This window comes from Pygocentrus nattereri, chromosome 16 (genome assembly GCF_015220715.1).
Source record: "Pygocentrus nattereri isolate fPygNat1 chromosome 16, fPygNat1.pri, whole genome shotgun sequence".
In the NCBI taxonomy this organism is placed as follows: domain Eukaryota; kingdom Metazoa; phylum Chordata; class Actinopteri; order Characiformes; family Serrasalmidae; genus Pygocentrus; species Pygocentrus nattereri.
The window spans coordinates 22,801,896-22,824,460 of NC_051226.1; the positions used below are offsets into that span (position 1 = coordinate 22,801,896).

The 22,565-nt window shown below is 43.7% G+C and overlaps 1 protein-coding gene and 1 pseudogene across 1 annotated transcript; both read right to left on the reverse strand.

Moving 5' to 3' along the window:
* Positions 1 to 381: 381 nt before the first annotated feature.
* On the reverse strand, positions 382 to 8,363 carry LOC108431340 (annotated as a pseudogene).
* A 2,536-nt stretch (positions 8,364 to 10,899) lies between these two features.
* On the reverse strand, positions 10,900 to 11,838 carry LOC108431254 (olfactory receptor 52D1-like). The gene has a single exon (XM_017704275.1). It carries the CDS (start codon positions 11,836 to 11,838, stop codon positions 10,900 to 10,902), a length of 939 nt encoding a protein of 312 aa, XP_017559764.1.
* Between the last annotated feature and the right edge of the window lie 10,727 nt (positions 11,839 to 22,565).

Here is a 22,565-nt window from a genome sequence, read left to right on the forward strand (position 1 = left end):
GAAAGTTCAATGATAACCCACAGTTTTTAAATGTCTATCATATTCCCTTTTTTCTCAACCATGTGGAGTATTTTTAAAAACAGGGTGGTGTATGGATGAATATTAGAAGGGACAGTTAGCTGTAGTTAGCTGTTACAGGCATACATTTCTGCAAGACTACAGTATGGTGGAGAATCCAAATTGTCAAATTTATATTCACACTTTTCCAAAAACCTGAGTAGCAGGCCTTGAGCATGAGCCATCACCTTTTCATTTAGTCAACATAACACTAAACATAATTGACTTAATGGGTGAAAAATGTGACAAAGCTTAAACTTAAGTAAAAATGCATTTTGCACGGGAATTACATGTGACATGTCATTTGTTTATTTTGCTATAGGATCTTCCAAGAATTTGTCTGTGCAACAAAATTGATTTTTTTTTATGGTGTTAGAAAAAGCTATATATATGTAAATTGTTGTTACTCATTTGACCAAAAGTAGCCTAATAAAACAACTTGAGTAATGAAGTTGAGTCACCTACTGCAATGAAAAATATCCATAGAAAAGAGCGAAATAACAACTAAAAATCATATATTTCCTTGCAAATACACTGTAGTGTAAGTTAAAGTATTGCTATTGGAACATACTCAGAAAAGAACAAATCTATCAAAATGAATGACACATAACTAAGAAACTTCTTTGGTGAAGAACTATATATGGACACCATAGACAGGAATATCACAATTTCAAAAGTAGTACAAGTTACTGTGAGCAATGTTAACAATTTCATGTCAAACTACAGACAGAAATTCTTTCTTTAATGATGCATGAAGATTCTGGCTATGGGACCACCCTCTTTGAGTGTAGAATCTTCAGCAGAGCATGTCTGATCTCAGTAGTTTGTAGAGCATATATGAGAGGGTTCAGAATTCCTGGACCGACATGGCAAAGGACAGCAGCTCCTTTCCTGTATTCTGCATAACCAGAGAAACGATGGAGTATGATCATGGTAAATCCAGACATACACATGATTAAATAGACAGTCAAATGTGTGCTGCAGGTTTTTAAAGCCTTTTTGTTCAAGTTTGTTTTTACTGTTAATACACACAGCTGTTATTTTGGCATAAGTAAGTGCAATGCATCCCATAGAAGAGCCAAGGACAGTTACTGTGTATATCAGGCCATATACATTATTAATGTAAGGATTTTCACATGACAGTTTGAACAGTGATGCATTATCACAGAACAGACTTTCTATTATTGTTCCACAGCGACTAAGCCTTATTGTCAGAGCTAACAGTATGCTCACACAGAGCAGTGCCACACCCCAGGCTGATGCAGTCAGTTTAACCACCATTTTGGTAGTCATGATAGTTGTATAGTGCAGTGGATTACATATGGCAACATATCTGTCAAAGGCCATAACCATGAGTACAGTGTGACATGCAACAGCATACATGTGGAAACCAAAGGCTTGAACAACACAGTCAGTATAACTGATGTAGCGTTGAGATTTTGGCCTTATAAGGTCGCCAAGCAACCGAGGGAAAATGACAGAGTTTCCAAATGCATCATTAAAGGGCAGATTACAGAAGAGAATGTACATAGGCTCATGCAGGCTTCTTTCTATTGTTATGAGCAGAATGATTCCGATGTTAGCTACCATAACGAGCAGATAGAAAACAGGAAGAAAAGAAATGTAGGATACAAGGTTTGTTCAGGGACAACCAGTCCCTCCAACTGTAAATAAGGACTATTAAATGTCATGTTTTCCATTGAGAAATGTAAGCAGAACATAAGCTTGGGAGCTTTAAATCTTTGTTGTTCTATACAATTTCTGTTCTAAATTTTTTGTCCTCATTCTTCAAGATACATGATTCCTCGAGTCCCAATTCTTTGAGAATTCCAAAAGTATTCTTCTCCAAATATTTATTTTTTGTATACAGTATAAATGTAGTGAACATAGATATATTTCAAAATAGTTATGTATTAAGAGCAAAAGCACTGAAATGTAAAGTGTAGCAGCAATAACAGTTATGGTCTTTTAGCTTCCCTGGATGATTAACAAGTATTTACATGATACAGTATTAAAATATTATGAGCAAGTCCAGCTTTGATCTATTAATTGTCATTTTCTGGTCAAAGAGCATCAGTACATCAATACAAAACATCAATCAGAACATCAACACAAAACAACAGAGCAATTATTATTGATGCCTGTTCCTCTGTCCTTATATTGCTGATCAGCCTCAAAGAGGTCATTGAACATGTGACAGAGTTTCATAACAACAGGTTGTTTTTCAAAAATGATTCCATTCTAAAAATAACTCAAAACCCCTGATAATGCACTTTTATTTTAATCTCCACACTTTAAAACATTCTTTTCTCAAGGACACAACATAACTAAGGATATTTAAACATAATACAAACATAATCACACATTTCCATAGTGAATGCTTGACTTAAATATTTTTCAAAACTGATTTACTTAACTCACATATTGACCTTATTTAATTCAGGGTGACAACATTACGGATTTGGCCATTTTAATAGATTTAAGCATACAATTGTTGTAAATGTTTTAGTCTCATTATGGTTTATATGATTTAAAATTATTATGCAAGGTAACCTACTACTGGCTTAAAGCTTGTTTGTCCCCCAATGTCCCCAATGACAGTTCACTCTCCTCTTTATGCCCTCTTAGGCATTTACTTGGCAAATTACAGTTACTATAATTAGAGTTTTTGTTCTTTGATAATATTTGATAAAATTAGAGTTTGTGCTTTTACTTATAAAATAGAAGCAAGATTGGCTGAATAGATTTTGGACAACAGCAGCAAAATCACAAGGAACAATTATATTTCTTTGAATTTTTTGTGGAAAGAAGAGTATAAAAAGTCTGAGTACTGAAGATTTTATTTGAATTTAAGGTAAATAATTTGACTGTGATGCTGCATTTTTGTTGTGTGTGCAGCTAGTGTTAATATTATCTGTATGCTAGGACAAGCTGCCTGTCACAGTGTGAAGGCTTTCTTCTAATACTTTCATTTGATTATATCTGACATTCTAATGACAAATTCAGATTTTTCATCCCTCTGTTCATTCTAACTGTCAACGCTTCACTGACTTAACTTAAGCAGAAACAGTGTCATGTCTTATATTATAAATGCAGCATTCATTATGAATTTGAATGAATAAACAATTGAATTTTATTAATGACTTGTGGTAGGTATAGTAGATAATTATCGCATTTCTTATTATTCAAAGCGTAACTCCTCTGATTTTTCAAATTTCCTGTGCAATTCAGTAATCTAGATGCAAACAAAATAATTTAGATCAGTGTGAGATGTGAAATGGTTAATTGTAAAGATCTCAATTTTTTGGGTACTATTTTGCTTTACAATTCCCTGTGTGTACATCTCTGTCATTAATGTATTTAAAATGGGCAGTTTTCAAGTTTTAAAGAACTTTAGGCTTAAAGTTCTTTAAAACTTAAAGTTAAAGTTCTTTAAAATCTTACCACAAACAAGTGTGAAACAATGTGTCTGGAATCAGAAATATATGATAATATGGCAAAATAATATGGCATGGCATGTAAAGTAGGAATGGAGGAAAGGGCATCAGCACACAATAGCGATGTTTACATCAAAACTTTTACTTTGCTTCCACTGATAACTGCACATATCAGGAGCATAACAGGAGCAAAACAGGTAAACTAAATATACATAAAAAAGACAAAGAATAACAAAACATTCATTATGAAAAAACAATAACTACTAACTCAATAACTAATTCAATAACTAATAAAGTCCTACCAGCCACAAAGGTGGATGGTGGACGGTGCCAAATAAATGAACAAAACAAAACAAATCTAACCTACCTAACCATACATCTACTCCTGTCCCCAAAATATAGCGGGTGGCACTCGCCCCTTACCTAGTGTGTCTAGACAGTTCAGCAACAATAATGAATGCAAATGTATAGGCGCGCCCAATTTGCCTGCCCACACTTTGCGCTGGAAAGGTGGAAAAAGAAGCAAAGAGAGAGAAAGGGACGGAACACAAGCGAGAGATGGTACTGACTGCATTTTCACAATGAGACTACGACAGACTTTTGTTAGGTGTCTCCGACATGCTGAGTGCTCTCCCATAACCGGTCACGGGTGGTCCATTTATCCGCCATGGCCCATCCTACAGCAGGAACCAGGCCACTCCGATTGTTGGAGAGGAGAAAGAAGCACAGCCAAGCATTGGAGGTCCACAATTATCCGATGCGCACACAGCTGCAACTAATCTGGTGAGGAAGAGGAAAAAACGAAAACAAACATTCAACACTGGCACATAACACAGTGTAACAATTTCTTGTAATAGTTTTCTATGAAGTATCTTTTAGATTGAGTTAATAAACAGTGGATGTCTGGTTCCCATTCCAAAGATTTTTTTGTACAGCGTGTATATCAGTGTTTGATTTACTGTCCTCTGAAAATAACACACAGCCATTAATGTCTAAATAGCTGGTAACAAAAGTGAGTATACCTCACAGTGAACATGTCAAAATTGTGCCCAGTTCTGTCATTGTGATTCCAGGTGTGAATGAGAAGCAGGGCTGTTAATTTTAGTGTTTTGGGTACAATTTGCTCATACTGGCTAGTGGATATTCAACATGACACCTTCTGGCAAAGAACTCTCTGAGGATGTGAGAAATACAATTGTTGCTCTCCACAAAGATGGCCTAGGCTATAAGATGATTGCTAACACCCTGAAATGGAGCTATAGTATGGTGGCCAAGGTCATACAGTGGTTTCCCACGACAGGTTCCAAGGGCCTTGCCAGGGTCAGCCAAACAAGTTGAGTCCACATGTTCAGTGTCATATTGAGAGGTTGGCTTCAAAAAAGAGATGCACGAGTGCAGCCAGCATTGCTGCAGAGGTTGAATGTGGTGAGTGTTACCACAAAGGGGTTGGTTTCTAAGTCGATATTGTTACCACTTATTCCATACTGCCAATCTTGTTCTATTGTCGTCTCAATGCTGATTGACTCCGGAACTGAGGGGAACTTCATACATAACCAAGAGCTGATCCAAGAGCTGCAGATACTAGTCAGGACCCTCTTAAAGCACCTTAAAGTTTCCGATCTGAATGGAGAACCAGTGGAATTGGGGACTGTTTCTCAAGTTACCTGTCCTTTATGGATGCAAATTAGTGCCTTACATCAGGAAGAACTGACCTTTATAATTCTTGAACATTCAGAGTTTGATATAATTTTGGTACTGCCATGGTTAGAAAGACATGATCCTACAATATCCTGGTCAGAACATACAGTCACAAAATGGTCTGAATACTGTTTATGAAATTGCCTCATTTCCCCAGACGTAGCTATCCATTCAATCACCATACAAAGCCCTGATTCAGATTACTTTTTTAGAATTCCCTCTGAGTACGTAGACTTAAAAGAGATATTCAACAAAACCAACGCCACTAAGCTTCCTCGCCATCGACATTATGATTGTGCCTTTGAGCTGAAGGAAGATCCCATTGATGTATACATCCAAGAGGCACTGGATCAGGGGGTTTATGCCCTTGTATCGATTACAGAGCATTGAACCAGATTTCTAAGGGCAGTCGTGGGCTGGAGGTTAGGGATCTGCCCCTGTAAACAGAAGGTTGCTGGTTCGATCCCCAGGACCGACAGTCCATGACTGACGTGTCCTTGAGCAAGACACCTAACCCCCAACTGCTCCCCGGGCGCTGTGGATAGGGCTGCCCACCACTCCGGGCAGGTGTGCTCACTGCCCCCTAGTGTGTGTGTGTGTGTGTGTGTGTGTGTGTGTGTGTGTGTGTGTGTGTGTGTGTGTGTGTGTGTGTGTGGTGTTTCACTGGAGGTGGAGGTGGAATTTCCCCGGTTGTGGGATCAAAAAAGTATCACTTAAAGTGTACCTGTACCCCCTTTGGACCTAACTGGACCTGTGTAACGCCTATAACTTGATCAGAATAAGGGAGGGAGATGAATGGAAAATTGCCTTTCTGACCACCAGGGGGCACTATGAATATCTTGTTATGCCTTTCGGGGTCTCTATCCGTGTGACCGAGAGGGAGCCTCTGTGTTCCAGGCTTTCGTCAACGTCGTGCTCCGCGACATGCTGAGACATCTTGTCCTAGCTTACCTGGATGAAATTTTGGTGTATTCTCCCTCCATAGAGACACATGTGTAGCATGTGCGAGCTGTACGAACCAGGTTGTTCGAGAGCAATCTATATCTTAAAGGTGTAAAATATGAATTCCATTTGCAGTCTATCTCTTTCTAGGTTATGTGATCAGTTATCAGGGTATAGTAATGGATGACCATAAGGTCGAGGCAGTGATTAATTGGGGTAGGCCTACAACCATTAAGGAGTTGCAGAGATTCTTGGGTGTTATTGCTGCACCACGGACTTCTCTCTTAAAATGCAACCCCAAGAAGATCACATGGACTGACAAAGCTGAAGAGGCTTTGTAATTCCAGTAACCTCATCTATCCCCCACGGTCATCAGAATCTCAGACCAGGGTTGTAGGTGGGCTCTGGAATTGCCAATCTGCTATGAGGAAGACAGACTTTATTTCAGCCCTCGCATCCTTCTATTCACTACACTAAATTCCAGCTCGACTTGGATCTTCACTCCTACCAATCTCTCCTTTCCAAGTTCTCACTCAAAGTTACTGCTGCAAAGTCATCTTTGAAACTGGAAATATCAGCATCGGATCCACACAAGCTCTTCAACATTTTCTCCTCTCTTCTCAACCCCCCACTCTCCACCCTGTTCTCTCACCCCTGAGAATTTTGTCAACTACTTTGAAGAGAAAGTGGATAGAATCCACCAGTCTTTTCCCTCTGTCCCCACTCCTTCCACTAGACCGCCTCCTCTCATTCTCAATCCTTTAAACTGTTTTTCTTCTCTTTCCACAGATGTTGTCCTTCAACTCAAATCCAGTAACCCAACCACCTGCCCACTGGATCCCATCCCATCTGCATTGTTTCAGTCAATCTCCAAGGACCTACTGCCCTTCATCACTTTTCTCATCAACAAGTCCTTTGCATCAGGTGAAGTTCCATCAACTTTCAAAACTGCAAGAATACTTCCCATCTTGAAGAAACCCATGCTTTACAGCTCTGACGTCAACAACTACAGACCGGTATCACTTCTTTCTTTCCTTTCAAAAATTCTTAATTGTGCAGTCTATATTCAACTTTCTCTCTTTCTCACACAGAACCAGCTCCAGGACTCCAACCAGTCTGGCTTCAAACCAGCACACTCAACAGAAACTGCCCTATAGCAGTGACTGAGAAGCTCCAATCAGCAAGATCAGCCAAAGTATCATCAGTCCTGATCCTTCTTGATCTCTCAGCAGCTTTTGACACAGTCAACCATATGATACTTTTGGACATCCTCACCAACCTTGGAATCACTGGATATGCGTGGAAGTGGTTCAAGTCCTATCTGGAGGATTACTCTTATCAGGTAACATGGAGAGGGTTCACATCCTCTCCATGCAGGCTCTCCACTGGTGTCCCACAAGGCTCGGTACTCAGTCCTCTTCTCTTTACACTAGCTCTCTTTGTGATGTAATATCTTCTCATGGCTTCTTTTATCATTGTTATGCTGATGACACTCAACTAATGTTTTCTTTCTCATCCCCTGACACACAGGTTTCCAGTCGCATCTCGGCATGTCTGTCTGACATTTCTTCATGGATGGCAGCTCACCACCTGAAGCTCAATCTTAGCAAGACTGAGCTGATATTCATCCCTGCAACTACAGGTCCTCATCATGATCTCACCATCTCATACAAGAACTCTGATTGTTCCGTCTCTAGAGGCAAGAAGTCTTGGTGTGACTCTGGATGACCAGTTATCGTTCTCGACTCACATTGCGAACCTAACTTGTTTAATCATGCAGATATCTCCTGTACAACATCCGTAGGATCTGACCCTTCCTCACCCACGAAGCCACCCAGGTGCTAGTGCAGTCTCTTGTCATTTCAAGACTTGACTACTGCAACTCGATCTTCCCATGCAGGCCATCAAGCCTCTGCAACTCATCCAGAATGCAGCAGCACAGCTTGTCTTCAGTCTGCCCAAGTTCAGCCACGTCACCCCACTGCTGCGTTCCCTTCACTGGCCTCCTGTAGCTGCATGCATCAGATTTAAAACCCTAATGCTAGCTTACAAAGCCAAAAATGGACCAGCCCCTACCTACCAATCATGGCAATGGTGAAATATCAAACTGTATGTCTCCTTGGACAGTGTTCTCCCTCAGAAACCAGAGAATGAAGCTATAAACCAGCTCGGCAAATCCCACTAAGTCCCAAGACAGAGCGCTCTCGGTGCAATGATGAACAAACACTCTCGTATAGAGACAGAGTTTATTCAGCACAAAGCACACAGAAGATTTTATACACAGACAGAGAGAGAGCCCTTCCCACATGCTCGCAGGCAGCCAAGGAAGGGCTCGACCACATTCTAACATATGTCGTAACCTGCATGTCCATACATGGAGTTGTTTTTCTCCATCTCTGGATGTGCTCAGTTCAACATCAAAATCCAGTAAGTCAAAAGTGCAAATGGTTTGCAGAATGAAAGAGGAACAATAGTTATTAACAGCCTGTAAGTATGTAGAAAGGGCAGACACCCTTGCACCCTCAGCAGAGTCTGATTTTATTAATACATGTTAGTCACTGGGGAAGAGACAGGCCAAAGGAAAGTTACCCCTTTCACTGTACCATAAGTCCTTCGAGCTCCGAGTACAGCTCGGCTTGACCCGCCATCCTTCAAGGCATGTGGAAGACAAGCATCGAGAATGTGCTCTGTACTTGCACCCAAGTGGTGGAATGAACTCCCCCTGGCTGTCCGAACAGCAGAATCTCTTGCTGTCTTCAAACGCTGACTGAAGACACATCTCTTCACACAGCACTTAAATGAACATTGAATTAAGTATTAAGTGTTTGCAATATATTGTGCTCCACTTGTATATCATATTTTATTGTATTGCACTGTGTTTTGTAGTTTACTTTATTGTAGAATGCACTGTGTATTGTAGTTTATTGTATTGCATGGCGCTGCATGGCGCAGAGTTCTGTGCTCAACTCTGTTCCTTTTTTCTGGGTATCTACACTGACTTTTGTATCTAGCAGTACCTGAGCTCAGGACTGTCTTTTTCTCTAACCTATTGGTAACTAGCAAAGATACTTTCTCTAGATACACAAAGCACTTCTTGTAAGTCGCTCTGGATAAGAGCATCTGCTAAATGTAAATATAAATGTAAATATAAATGTAAGAGGCATTCCAGAGGTTGAAAGAGGCGTTCATGTCTGCTCCTATTCTGAGTCACCCAGACCCCACTCAACCATTCGTGGTGGAGGTGGACACATCGGAGACTGGAGTCGGTGTGGGTCTGTACCAATGTGGAGGGTCTCCAACAAAACTGCATGCCATGGCATTTTACTCGCACAAATTATTGCAGATGGAAGAGAACTATGTAATAGGAGATTGGCATTGGAAGAATGGTGCCATTGGATGGAAGGAGACAACCACCCTTTTACTGTCCTCACCTGAGCTGAAGACATCATTGCATACTAGTTTTCCTATAGTCTTATTAAAACAGCCTTATTTTTCTGGTCAGAAGAGCTGTAGCTTGTTATTTTATGGCAAATGTAGAATCTGAACAATTATTGAAGACCAAGTCCCACAGCCCACCTATGGTCCACTGGATTGATATGATTTGGTTACTGAAAGCATTCAATCAAACAGTGCAGTTTAAATTTTTGTTGTCTTGACATACTGTACCTCAAAAACTCCCTGTAACAGTCATTGTGGAGTCTTCCATGGCCAGGCCACTCTAGAACCACATAACAACACTGTCTTCAGCACACTGTAGTTGAACAACAACATTAAGAACAGGAGCTACTACAGTGCATTTGCTTTGTCTTATGGCACAGTTAAATTACAATCTGCAGTTTTTAAATGTCTTCCTTTTAACCTATTCCTTTTCCTTTCAGCCATATTGAGGATTTTTTTTCTCAAAGCTCATAAATGTGAAAATGCTGTGATGATGACATAGCTAAGTTATCAGAGAGAATTGTGTTTTTCAGGGGTGACAATGCATACCCATACCATAAAACATTTCTAACATAACAGAACTACTGAGTTATATATTTACTTCTTCAGAACCTGTTTTTTGTCATAGATTATTGGTTACAGAGTAGGTCACTTGACTGCTTCATTGTCATTGCTCATTGCCATTCATCATTTCATTTTCATGCCATTAACAGGGCAAGACAGAGGTAGGTTTTCTATCTTGAATGCAAATGAAGGGTGGTTTATGGTTGAACATTAGAAGGGATCATTAGCTGTTTCAGTATGAGGGAGAAACCAGATTCTTACATTTTTATTCACACCTTTGCAAAAACTTTACAAGCAGGAGCAGAGTCATGACCTTTCATTTAGTCAACATAAACACTAAACCAAATGGCCATAGTGAGTGAAAATGTGACAAAGCTTTAGCTTAAGAAAAAAATTATTTTGCATTACATGACATGTTATTTCCTAAGTTTGCTCTAGCATGTTCCAAGGATTTGTCTGTGCAACAATCCTGAAACATGTTTCTGTATTTTATAACTGTATTAGAAAAAATATATGTAAGGAAAAATATCAGTTGAAAAGAGCAAGCGTACATTTTAAAAGAAAATTAGAAATCTATCAAAATTACTCATAACTAAGAAGCTATGACTATTAACTAACTAGTATAGCGTTGGTGAAGAACTGTATATGGACAAGGAATAGACAGAAATATCAGTTTCAAAACTAGAACAAATTACTGTGAGTGTTATTAACATTTCAAACTACAGACAGAAATTCTTTCCTTAATGATGCATGAAGATGCTGGTCATGGGATCACCCTCTTTGAGTATAGAATCTTCAACAGAGCATGTCTAATCTCAGTAGACTGCAGGGCATAGATGACAGGGTTTAGAATACCTGGGCCGACATGGAAAAGCAGAGCAGCCCCTTTCCTGTATTCTGCATAACCAGAGAAACGATGGAGTATGATCATGGTAAACCCAGACATCCACATAATCAAATAGACAGTCAAATGTGTGCTGCAGGTTTTCAAAGCCTTGCTGTTCAGAGTTTTGTTTTTGCGATTAATGCAGACAGCTGTTATTTTGGCATAAGTAAGTACAATGTATCCCAAAGATGAGCCAAGCAAAGCTGCTGTGTATGTCAGACCATATACATTATTGATGTAAGGATTTTCACATGCCAGTTTGAACAGTGATGCATTATCACAGAATGGATTTACTATTAATGTTCCACAATGATTCAGCCTTATTGTCAGAGCTAACAGTATGCTCACACAGAGCAGCGCTACGCCCCAGGCTGATGCAGTCAGTTTAGCCACCATTTTGGTAGTCATAATAGTTGTATAGTGCAGTGGATTACATATGGCAACATATCTGTCAAAGGCCATAACCATGAGTACAGTGTGAGAGGCAGCAACATACATGTGGAAACAAAAGGCTTGAGCAACACAATCAGTATAACTGATGTAGCGTTCAGATGTTGGCTTGAAAAGGTCTCCAAGTAACCTGGGGACAATGACGGAGTTTCCAAATGCATCATTAAAGGGCAGATTACAGAAGAGAATGTACATGGGTTCATGTAGGCTTCTTTCCATTGTAATGAGCAGAATGATTCCGATGTTAGCTACCATAATAAGCAGATAGAAAATCAAGAAGAAAAGAAATGTAGGATACAAGGTTTGTTCAGAGACAGCCATTCCCTCCAACTGTAAATAAGGACTGTTAAATGTCAGATTTTCCATTGATGAAAATTTATAAGGCAGCTATTTAGAGCAAGAAGAAGGCAGTTAGAAGTTTTAAATTTCAGTTGGTTAGTAAATAAATACGTTAACCAGGGAGCTTCAAATCTATTTTTTGTTTTATATATTTCTGTTCCAAAGATTTCAGTCTCATTCTCCAATATTCATAATTCGGTCAAGTCCCTGTACTTTGAGAAATTCAAATATTTATATATCATATATTTCAAAAAAGCTACATATTTAGATAGAAATCATTGAACTTAAAAATGTAGCAGCAATAACAATTATGATCTTTTAGCCTTCCTGGGTAATAAAGAAGTCTATACATGATAACAGTTCATTTGAAAAAACATTTTGGGTCACTGTTGTTTCAGTATTATAATACTATGAGCAAGTCCAGCTTTGATCTATTAATTGTAATTTTCTGGTAAAAGAACATTAGCATCAATGTAAAACAACAGAAGAATTATTTTAGATGCTTGTGCATCTGTCCTTATATTAACATGCTGTTCAGCTTCAAAAGAGCTCATGGGACATCTAAGTGCCATAACAGTAGCTTGTTTTTCAAAGCTGGTACCAATCTAAAAATGACTCAATACCCCTGATACTGCATTACAGTTTCTTCGCTTATATACACTGTAAAACACACTGTTTAGTTGAACAGATGATCTTACCAGAATACAATATTTTAAAACTTTTCAATATTGCACCAATATTGCAACTTTTGTTTTTATCACTTTATTAGAAAAGGCCATTGTGGCATGCACCCACCCCACGGGCCCCAATGATGACGGCCACGAGAGCCAGCAGAAAGGCGGCCCGAACACCCAGTAGTGACGAACCTCGATGAGCTTGCCGAAGAGAAACCCGTGAGTGTGGAGGGGGCGGAGGGCAAAGCCCAAGTTCCCCCGACGGACGCGAGTCACAGGAGTGACGGTGGGGAGGAGGAGGACAACACTGGTGCCGACCACTAGAGGCAACAGAGGAAGGAGCGAGTCCCGAGCTCCACTGCCCGGGCCACGCCCCCTGTTATGCAGCGAGGCCGCTACATTCAACCCAGGTGGCCGAGTTGCCAGCTGGGGGCGATATTGAGGAGGCAAAAAGAGTGCTCAAAAAGAGCTGAGAGGGAACATAGCGAGAGAGGGACGAGCAACAGCAAAAAAGAGACTGAACAGTTGAAAAGCTCAAGGAAAAGACTAAAAAGTCTGGCCAGCTTGAGCCACTGAAAAGCACATGCCATGCTACAGCCATATATATGCTAAATATTGTTAGTAATTTGATTGAAAGTAGCCTAATAAAACAACTTGAGTAAAAAATTAGGGTTGAGTCACCAACTGCAATGAAAACATCAGCTGTAAAAGAGCAAAATGAAACTTAAAAGAAAATATAGTTTCTTTCAAATATACTGGAGTGAAAGTGTTGTCATTTAACATACTCAGAAATATACAAATCTATCAGAAATACATACAACTGACAAACTGTGACCACTTTCTACATAATATAGTTTGGTGAAGTATACATGAACAGCATATGCAGCAAGGACAGCAAGATTACAGTTTCAAAACTAGAATCAGTTACTGTGAATTTTATTAACAATTTCAAGTCAAAGTATAGACAGAAATTCTTTCTTTTATGATGTATTAAGTTTCTAGTCATGGGATCACCCTCTTTGAGCATAGAATCTTTAATAGTTTGCAGGGCATATACTATATGATAGGCCATCATAAGATAAGATAGGATTAGATAATCCTTTATTAGTCCCACAGCGGGGAAATTCACAGTATTACAGCAGCAGCAGAGTAACAGGAGTAAGGCTCTCAGTAATAGAAACGGGAAACATTATAAACATTATCAACAATAAAAAATTAAAGCTAAATCTCTAGACTATCCATCCATTTTCTAAGCCGCTTCTCCGTCAGGGTCGCGGGGGGGTGCTGGAGCCTATCCCAGCAGTCTTCGGGCGGAAGGCAGGATACACCCTGGACAGGTCGCCAGTCCATCGCAGGGCAGACAGACAGACACAGACAGTCACTCACACCCAGGGGTAATTTAGCATGTCCAATTAGTCTGACTGCATGTCTTTGGACTCTGGGAGGAAACCGGAGAACCCGGAGGAAACCCACGCAGACACGGGGAGAACATGCAAACTCCACACAGAGAGGACCCTGGTCACCCAGCCGGGGAATCGAACCCAGGCCCTCCTTGCTGTGAGGCGACAGTGCTACACACCACGCCACTGTACCGCCCCATCTCTAGACTATTTACAACAAAATAAGGATAATAATAAAATAAGAGTTGCATAAAATCTGTATTGCACTTCAGAACATATTGCACAATGAAAAATGTTTGCATTCTGAATGTGTGTATATTATGAAGAAGAAGAAGAAGAAGAAGAAGAAGAAGTTTATTGCCATTGTCAATGAACAGGATTCACAGACTAGGAATTTGCTTCGGCATGAAGGTGCAACATAAAAACAAGTAGTAATAGGCATGCAAAATTAAGTCCACATAAATAAATACTCTATGCAAATATAAAATATAGATAGAATGAATAAAAATAAAAATACAAAAGGCATGTACAACAGTACTATATACAACAGTGCACGTGGAGTAGTGCAATTCAAGTAAAGTGACCAAGGCAGGGTTATAAAGAGGTAAGTGACGTGATTATATATTGTTCTTGAGTCCAATGGCAGAGGGGAAGAAACTGTTCCTGTGGCGGGAGGTTCTGGTCCGAATGGACCGAAGCCTCCTGCCCGAGGGGAGTGGATCAAATAGTCCATGTGCCTGGTGAGAAGGGTCTGCTATAATCCAATCTGCTCTCCCCACAGTCCTGGAGACATACAGGTCTTGGAGAGATGCGAGGCTGCAGCCTATCACCTTCTCAGCGGAGCTCACAATGCGCTGCACCCTTTGTCTGTCCCTGGCAGTTGCCCCCGGTATACCACACTGTGATGGAGGAGCTGAGGATGGACTCGATGATGGCCGTGTAGAACTGTACCATCAGCTGGGCCGGCAGTTTGGCTTTCCTCAGCTGCCGCTGAAAGTACATCCTCTCTTCCTCCCTAGTTCCTCCCTTCTTGATGAGGGAGCTGATGTTCAGCTCCCACTTGAGGTCCTGGGTGATGGTGGTGCCAAGGAACCGGTAACAGTCCACAGTGGTGATGGGGGTGTCGGTAAGGATAAGGGGGGCAGGGGGCTTGTGGCTTTCCTGAAGTCCACAGTCATCTCCACTGTCTTCTGGGCATTGAGCACCAAGTTGCTGTTGCTGCACCAGGTCACCAGCCGGTCCACCTCCTTCCTGTAGGCAGACTCATCACCATCTGAGATGAGTCCAATGAGGGTGGTGTCGCCCGCAAACTTAATCAGTTTGACAGAGTCATGGATGGAGGTGCAGCAGTTGGTGTACAGGGAGAAGAGCAGAGGGGAAAGTACACAGCCCTGAGGAGATCCTGTGCTTAAAGTCCGCGTGTCCGAGACAATCTTCCCCAGCAGTACTCGCTGACTGCGGTCCGTGAGGAAGTCTGTGATCCACCTGCAGGTGAAGTCGGGCACATGGAGCAGAGAGAGCTTGTCCTGGAGCAGAGTGGGAAGGATAGTATTGAATGCAGAGCTGAAGTCCACAAACAGAATCCTAGCGTAGGTTCTTGGGGAGTCCAGATGCTGCAGGATGAAGTGAAGGGCCAGATTTATGGCATCATCTACGGACCTGTTGGCTCTGTAGGCAAACTGCAGGGGGTACAGAAGGGGGTTGCTGATGGACTTGAGGTGGGATAAAACCAGACGTTCAAAGGTCTTCATGACTACGGACGTCAGGGCCACAGGCCTGTAGTCATTAAGTCCTGTGGCGCGTGGTTTCTTGGGGACAGGGACGATGATGGAGGACTTGAAACAGGCTGGGACATGGCATGACTCCAGGGAAGAGTTGAAGATTCCCATGAAGACTGGGGCCAGCTCATCAGCACAGTGTCTCAAGGTGGCAGAGGACACGGAGTCAGGGCCCGAAGCCTTGTGTGGATTTAGCCTCTTAAACAGCCTGTTCACATCCTCCTCCTGGACTGAGAGGACAGAGGGGGCAGGTGGGCAATCCAAAGTGGTTGAGTGTATTGTGGTGTGGGGGGTGGAGGATAGGGGATGTGAGTCCATGACTTCAAAACGTGAATAGAAGTCGTTAAGGTCATTAGCCAGTTTGAAATCTTCTGAACAATGAGGTGCTCTGGGCCTATAGTTGGTGATCTCTTTCAGCCCCCTCCATACAGTGGCAGAGTCGTTAGCATAGAACCGCTGCTTCAGACAAGCATTGTACTTGGATTTAGCCTTTAACACCTCCCTGCTAAATTCATACTTTGCACCTCTGTAGCTGACTCTGTGTCCCTCTCTGAAAGCAACCTCTTTCTGCTGGCGAAGCTGTCTGACTTTTGGTGTGAACCAGGGTTTATCATTATTAAAAGTGATTCTGGGGCGTGATGGGATGATGCTGTCTTCACAGAAATGTATATATGACATCACGGTATCTGTGTATTCATCTAAGCTATCTGTAGAAGCCTTGAACATGTCCCAGTCTGTGGTGTCCAAACACGTGCGTAGCTCCTCCACAGCTTCACTGGTCCACTTTTTATATGACCTCACGACAGGTTTAGAGAGCTTTACTCTCTGTCTGTACGCAGGGATCAGGTGAACCATGACATGATCTGAGAGTCCTAAAGCCGCATGGGGCACAGCACGGTAAGCACCACTCACTGTAGTGTAACAGTGATCCAACGTGTTCCCCTCTCTGGTCGGGCATGTGACAAACTGTTTGTATTTCAGTAGTTCATGACTAAGTTTCCCTTTGTTAAAATCTCCGAGGATTATAACAAGGGAATCTGGTAAAAACCGCTACACGTTCATAATCTGGTCCGCCAGAGCACGCTCAGCTTCGTGCACATCGGCGCTCGGTGGAATGTAAATAGCGGTTAGAATAAATGAGGAAAACTCACGTGGAGAGTAGAACGGTTTACAGTTAATGAAAATGTATTCCAGAGAAGGAGAGCAGTGTTGGGAAATCACTGTCACATCGGAGCACCAGGCATTGTTGATATAGAAACAGACTCCTCCACCTTTCGTTTTACCTCCGGCAAGTTCCCGTTGTCTGTCCGCGCGGAGGAGCTGGAATCCCTCAAGATGGAGCACACAGTCCGGGGTCTGTGTGTTCAACCACGTCTCGGTGAAGCACAACACACTAGAGGAGGAAAAGTCGCTATTTCTTCTCATCAGCAGCGTTATCTCGTCCATTTTATTGGAGAGTGAGCGGACGTTGGAGAGGAAAATCCCAGGTAGGGGCATGCGTGTCCCCCGTGTGCGAAGGCGCATGAGTACACCAGCTCGCTTCCCTCTTCGGCGGCGTCTCACTTTTTTGTTTATAAAGTGCACTAATAATGCAGCAGGCACTAGAAAAACTGGTGAAATGTCTGTAGGGGTTGTTGTTCTGATGTTTAGTAGCTCCCCGCAGCTGTAGGAGCACGAAGACACACGAATAACGCACAAAAACAAACAAAATAAAGAGCACCCGAACGCCAGGGCAGCCGTACGTGGCGCCATCTTGGATAGACAGTGTGTATATATTGTGTGCGTGGTCTACTGGGAGCAGTGCTGGTTGAACAGTCTCACAGCAGCAGGAAGGAAGGACCTGCGATAGCCGGAAGGAAGGAAGGAACTGCCCAGTGCTGCCAGAGACTCATGCATGGGGTGGGAGTAGTTCTCCAGCAAGAATGCTAGCTTTTTAGCATCCTACTTTTTCCCACCACCTGCACTGGGTCTATAGGAGTCCCTAGGACTGAGACAGCCCTCCTGATCAGTTTGTCCAGTTTCTTCCTGTCTGCAGTGGAGATGCTGCCACCCCAGCAGACCACTCCATAGAAGATGGCTGATGCCACCACTGTGTCAAAAAAAGGTCCTCAGGAGTGGCCTCTGCACTCCAAACGACCTCAATCCCCTGAGCAGGTAGCAGGTAGTCTGCTCTGTCCTTTCCTGTAAAGTGCAGCAGTGTTGTCTGACCAGTCCAATTACAGTTAAGGTGCACACCCAGGTACCTATAAGAGTCCACTCTTTCAATGTCCATTCCCTGGATGTTCACTGCTGGAGGGCGATGTGTGCGCCTGTGGAAATCCACCACCAGTTCTTTGGTTTTCCCCGCATTGATCTGTAGGTGATTCCGCATTCCACATTGCCCCTGTGTTACAGACCACCATGTCGGACACACAGTCCCTTGTCCTCACATACTGTGGACGGTTGGTGAGGTAGTCCAGGATCCAGTGCATTAGGTGATGGTCCACCCCTGCCTGTTCCAGCTTGTCCTTTAGGAGCCCAGGGTTTATGGTGTTGAAAGCACTGGAGAAATCAAAGAACATGATTCTCACAGTGCCCCCAGGCTTCTCCAAGTGAGAAAGAGCTCCATGCAGCAGGTAGATGATGGCGTCATCTACCCCGATGCCAGGCTGGTAGGCAAACTGAAGTGGATAGATGAGCTCACCATAGGGCGGAGTTGTTTAAGGACCAGCCTCTCCAGTGTCTTCATCCGGTGTGATGTCAGTGCCACCGGCCTGTAGCTACTGAGGTCCTTTGGGTGCTGCGTGTTTGGCAATGGCAACACAGAAGATGTCGTCCACAGTTGTGATATTCTCCCTGGCTTCAGGCTTGCATTGAAAATGTGCTCCACTATCCCACATCTGCGCAGGACTTGAGGAGCCTGGCACTGATGCCATCCGGCCTTGTAGCCTTCCTCGCCTTGATCTTCCTGAGCTCATTTCTCACCTGGGCCATTGTGAAGGTCAGACTGGAGTGGCAGGGGTGTGAGTGTTGGAACTGAGGGTTACGGCAACCATCAGAAGAACCAGTGGGGGGTGGGTGTGAGCTGAAAGTTGTGGGGTTGGGGGTGGGTGTGAGAGAGGGGGTAGAGCAGCATGCTAGAAGTGCCAGACAGGAGGGTTTCAGCAGAGATGTCTGTGTAGTGGGAGGGGCAGGTGAGCGATCAAACCTGTTGAAAAACAGATTGAGATCGTTCACCCACTTTTGGTCTCCTACCACCTGAGAGTCGGACTTCTTGTGGCCGGAGATTACTTTAAGGCCTTTCCAGACTCTGCTGACATTATTCTGCTATAGCTGTTCCTCCATCTTTCATTTTATAGTTAGTCTTCCCCTCCCAGATCTTCCTCCTCAGCTCCTTCTGCACAGCTTTCAGCTCCTCCTTGTCCCCTAATCTAAAGGTCCTCTTTTTCGTCTTCAGAAGAGCCTTTATGTCAGGGTTAATTTACGGCTTGCTGTTAGAGAAACACCATACAGTCTTGGTGGGTACAGTGTTCTCAAAGCAGAAGTTCACATAAGATAAGATAAGATAAGATAAGATAAGATAAGATAAGATAAGATAAGATAAGATAAGATAAGATAAGGCTTTATTGTCATTCACATCACATGTGGTACATGAGGTGGAATGAAACATTGTACTCACGGTCCAGTCAACTCCCAAGTAACATAAACAATAAATAGAAGGTGCAAATACAGGGGTGGACAAATAACAGCAGCATGGACCACAGCAGTATGAGTACAAGGTAGGAGGTGTACATCTAAATGCTGGTAATGTATAAAGTGACATTTGTGAATGATATAGTGGAGGCACTGATTCAGTAAAGCAGCAATAAATAAGTGGACATGAAGTGCCATTGCAGTGATTGTCTAATTGGAATATAAGAGTCTTACAGCTTCAGGGTAGAAGGTGTTCCTCAGTCTGGTTGTTTTGCACTTAATGCTCCGCAGCCTCCTACCTGAGGGGAGTGGAACAAAAAGTGTGTGTGCTGGATGGGTTGGGTCCTTCATGATGCCAGTGGCCCTTTTCCTGCATCTGGAGGTGTAAATGTCCATGGTGGTGGGAAGGCTGACTCTGAGCCTTTGAGAAATATTTAGATATTTATTACAAATCCAACAGTCCTCTGTGCAGCCTTCATCACCCTCTGCCTGTCCTTTCTTCCACATAGCAGCTTCTGTGCCACACGGTGATGCTTGAGCACAGAACGCTCTCCACCACACATCTGTAGAATGAGGTGAGGACTGAGCTCCCAAGTCCAGCACGCCTCAACCGTCTGAGGAAGTAAAGGCACTGATGTGCCTTCCTGATCAGGCTGGAAGTGTTATTACTCCAGGTGAGATTGTTACTTAGGTGTACGCCCAAGTACCTATAGCTGGAGACCACTTCCACTGCAGATCCGCCGACATGTAGGGGGAGGGGAAGTGTTGCCCCTTCTGAAATCCTCAATCATCTCCTTTGTCTTCTTCACATTGATGCAGAGATTGTTCTCACTGCACCAACTCTCCAGGTGTTCCACCTCCTGCCTATAGCCAGACTCATCACTATTTGTGATGCATCCAACCACTGCCGTATCGTCCACAAACTTTACAATATGACAGCCTGGATGGATGGCTGATCTGTAATATGTGAGCAGTGTAAACAGGAGGGGGCTCAGCACACAGCCCTGAGGGGAGCCGGTGCTGAGGATGATGGTGGAGGAGGAGATGTTGTGGATTCTCACAGACTGTGGCCTGTTTGTCAGGACCCAATTACAGAGAGAGGTGCTCAGTCCAAGTGTGTGGAGTTTGTAAGCCAGGGTCTGGGGAATCATGGTGTTAAAGGCAGATGTGAAATCCACAAAGAGCATACGGACGTAAGAGTCCTTACTCTCCGGGTGGGTGAGGGCAGTGTGGACCACAGAGAAGATGGCATCCTCTGTGGATTGGTTTCTCCAGTATGCGTACTGATGTGGATTCCCAGTGACATCGATGTTGGCTTTGATGTGGGTCATAACCAGTCTTTCAAAGCATTTTGTGACTATCGGGGTGAGGGCTACTGGCCGATAATCATTCAGTTCTGTCACTGTGGAGCTCTTGGGATGATGGTGGCGGTCTTCAGGCAGGTGGGGACAACTGCCTGGATTAAAGAGGAATTGAAGATATCTGTCAGCACCTTGGAGAGTTGGTCTGCACAGCACTTCAGCACCCGCCCCGGAATGTTATCTGGGCCAGCAGCTTTACGGGGGTTAATCTTCTTTAGGACCCTCCTCACTTCAGTTTGGGTCACGCTGCGGGGCTGTTCTCCGGGTGCTGGAGTGAGTCTGGTGCTGGGGGGTGTATTTGGGTTCTCAAAGCGGGCATGGAACTTATTGAGAGTATCAGGCAGTGAGGGGTCCCTAGTGCATTGTGCATCTCTGGTGTTGTAGTCTGTGATGCACTTAATGCCCTTCCACATGCTCCGTAGATCCTGGGAAGAAAAATGAGCCTGGATCATCCGAGCGTATGCAGCTTTGGCCCTCTTTACGCCTGCCGTCAGCTCTCGTCTAGCTCTCCTCTGTGAATCGCCAGACCTGAAGGCAGAGTCCCTGACTTTCAGCAGAGATCGGACCTCTGCATTCAGCCAGGGTTTCTGGTTCGTCCACCAGTCCTGGTGGTGGTGACATCCTCAACACACTTGCTGATGTATCCGAGGACAGCAGATGTATAATCCTCTAGATCGAGCTCCCCATCATGCACAGCAGCATCCCTGAACACCTGCCAGTCTGTGCACTCAAAGCAGTCCTGCATCACAGAGTCACCGTTGCTGGGCCACACAATAATGGTCTTCTGTGTGGGCCTGGAGCATCTCAGCGGGGGATGGTAGGCAGGGACCAGCATGATGGAAATGTGGTCAGAGAGGCCAAGGTGGGGGCGGGGCACGGCTCTGTATGCATCACATATGTTTGTGTACACGCGGTCCAGTGTGTTATTTCCCCGTGTTGGTATGGTGACATGCTGATAAAACTTCAGCAGAGTGTTTGTCAGGTCTATGTGGTTAGACCTGCCACCATGCAAAATGACTCTGGGTGCTTGTTCTTAAGTGAGCTGATGTGATCATGTAGCTCCTTCAGCACATCATTAGCTTTAGCACCAGGTGGGATGAAGACGAACACTGCCGTGAACTGACAAATTAAATAATGAGACCGACACAGTCACAGTCAGGTATTCTACTGCCTCGGAGCAGTGGCTGTTAACCATAACACAGTTTGTGCACCAACCTTTGTTTACCTACATGCATAAGCCGCCCCCACGGGCTTTCCCCGATAGCTGGTTGTGGTCTGCATGGAAGAGCAGCCGGCCGGCGATCTGGAAGGCTGAGTCCAGCATGCTGTTGTTTAGCCATGTTTCTGTGAGACAAAGTACAGAACAGTTCCTCATCTCCTCGGAAACACTCATCCTCAGTCGCAGAAGGTCCAACTTGTTGTCCAGGGAGTGGACATTGGCCAGGAACAGTGACGGAATCGGCGGTCTGGTAGCATTAGCTTTTAGCCTCGCTAGCACGCCGCCCCGCTTGCCCCACTTCTGACCCCGCGTGCACTGCTTTCTCTTGACCTTTGTCCTCTGCCCTCTGCTCCGCCACTCTGGGGTCCGTAGTAGCTGCAGTCTACCAAGCGGAGCTCTGAGGTTGTGGTCCAAAGTTGCTGTTTTTACAGCCAAACCGTCCTTTATTATAAAGAGTTTGGTTCGGCTGTATGTCACGCACTTAAGGCGTGTGAGGTTAACACTAAAAATGGGGGTCTCTCCAGGAGTGTGAGAAGCTGTTACACTACTGTGCGCTGCCATCTTGAGTCCATTATGAAGTGTCTGAGGCTGTCTATGTCCTCCTCCTCATGATCACACAGCACTTCCCACACTGTTGTGCTGAAACAGTC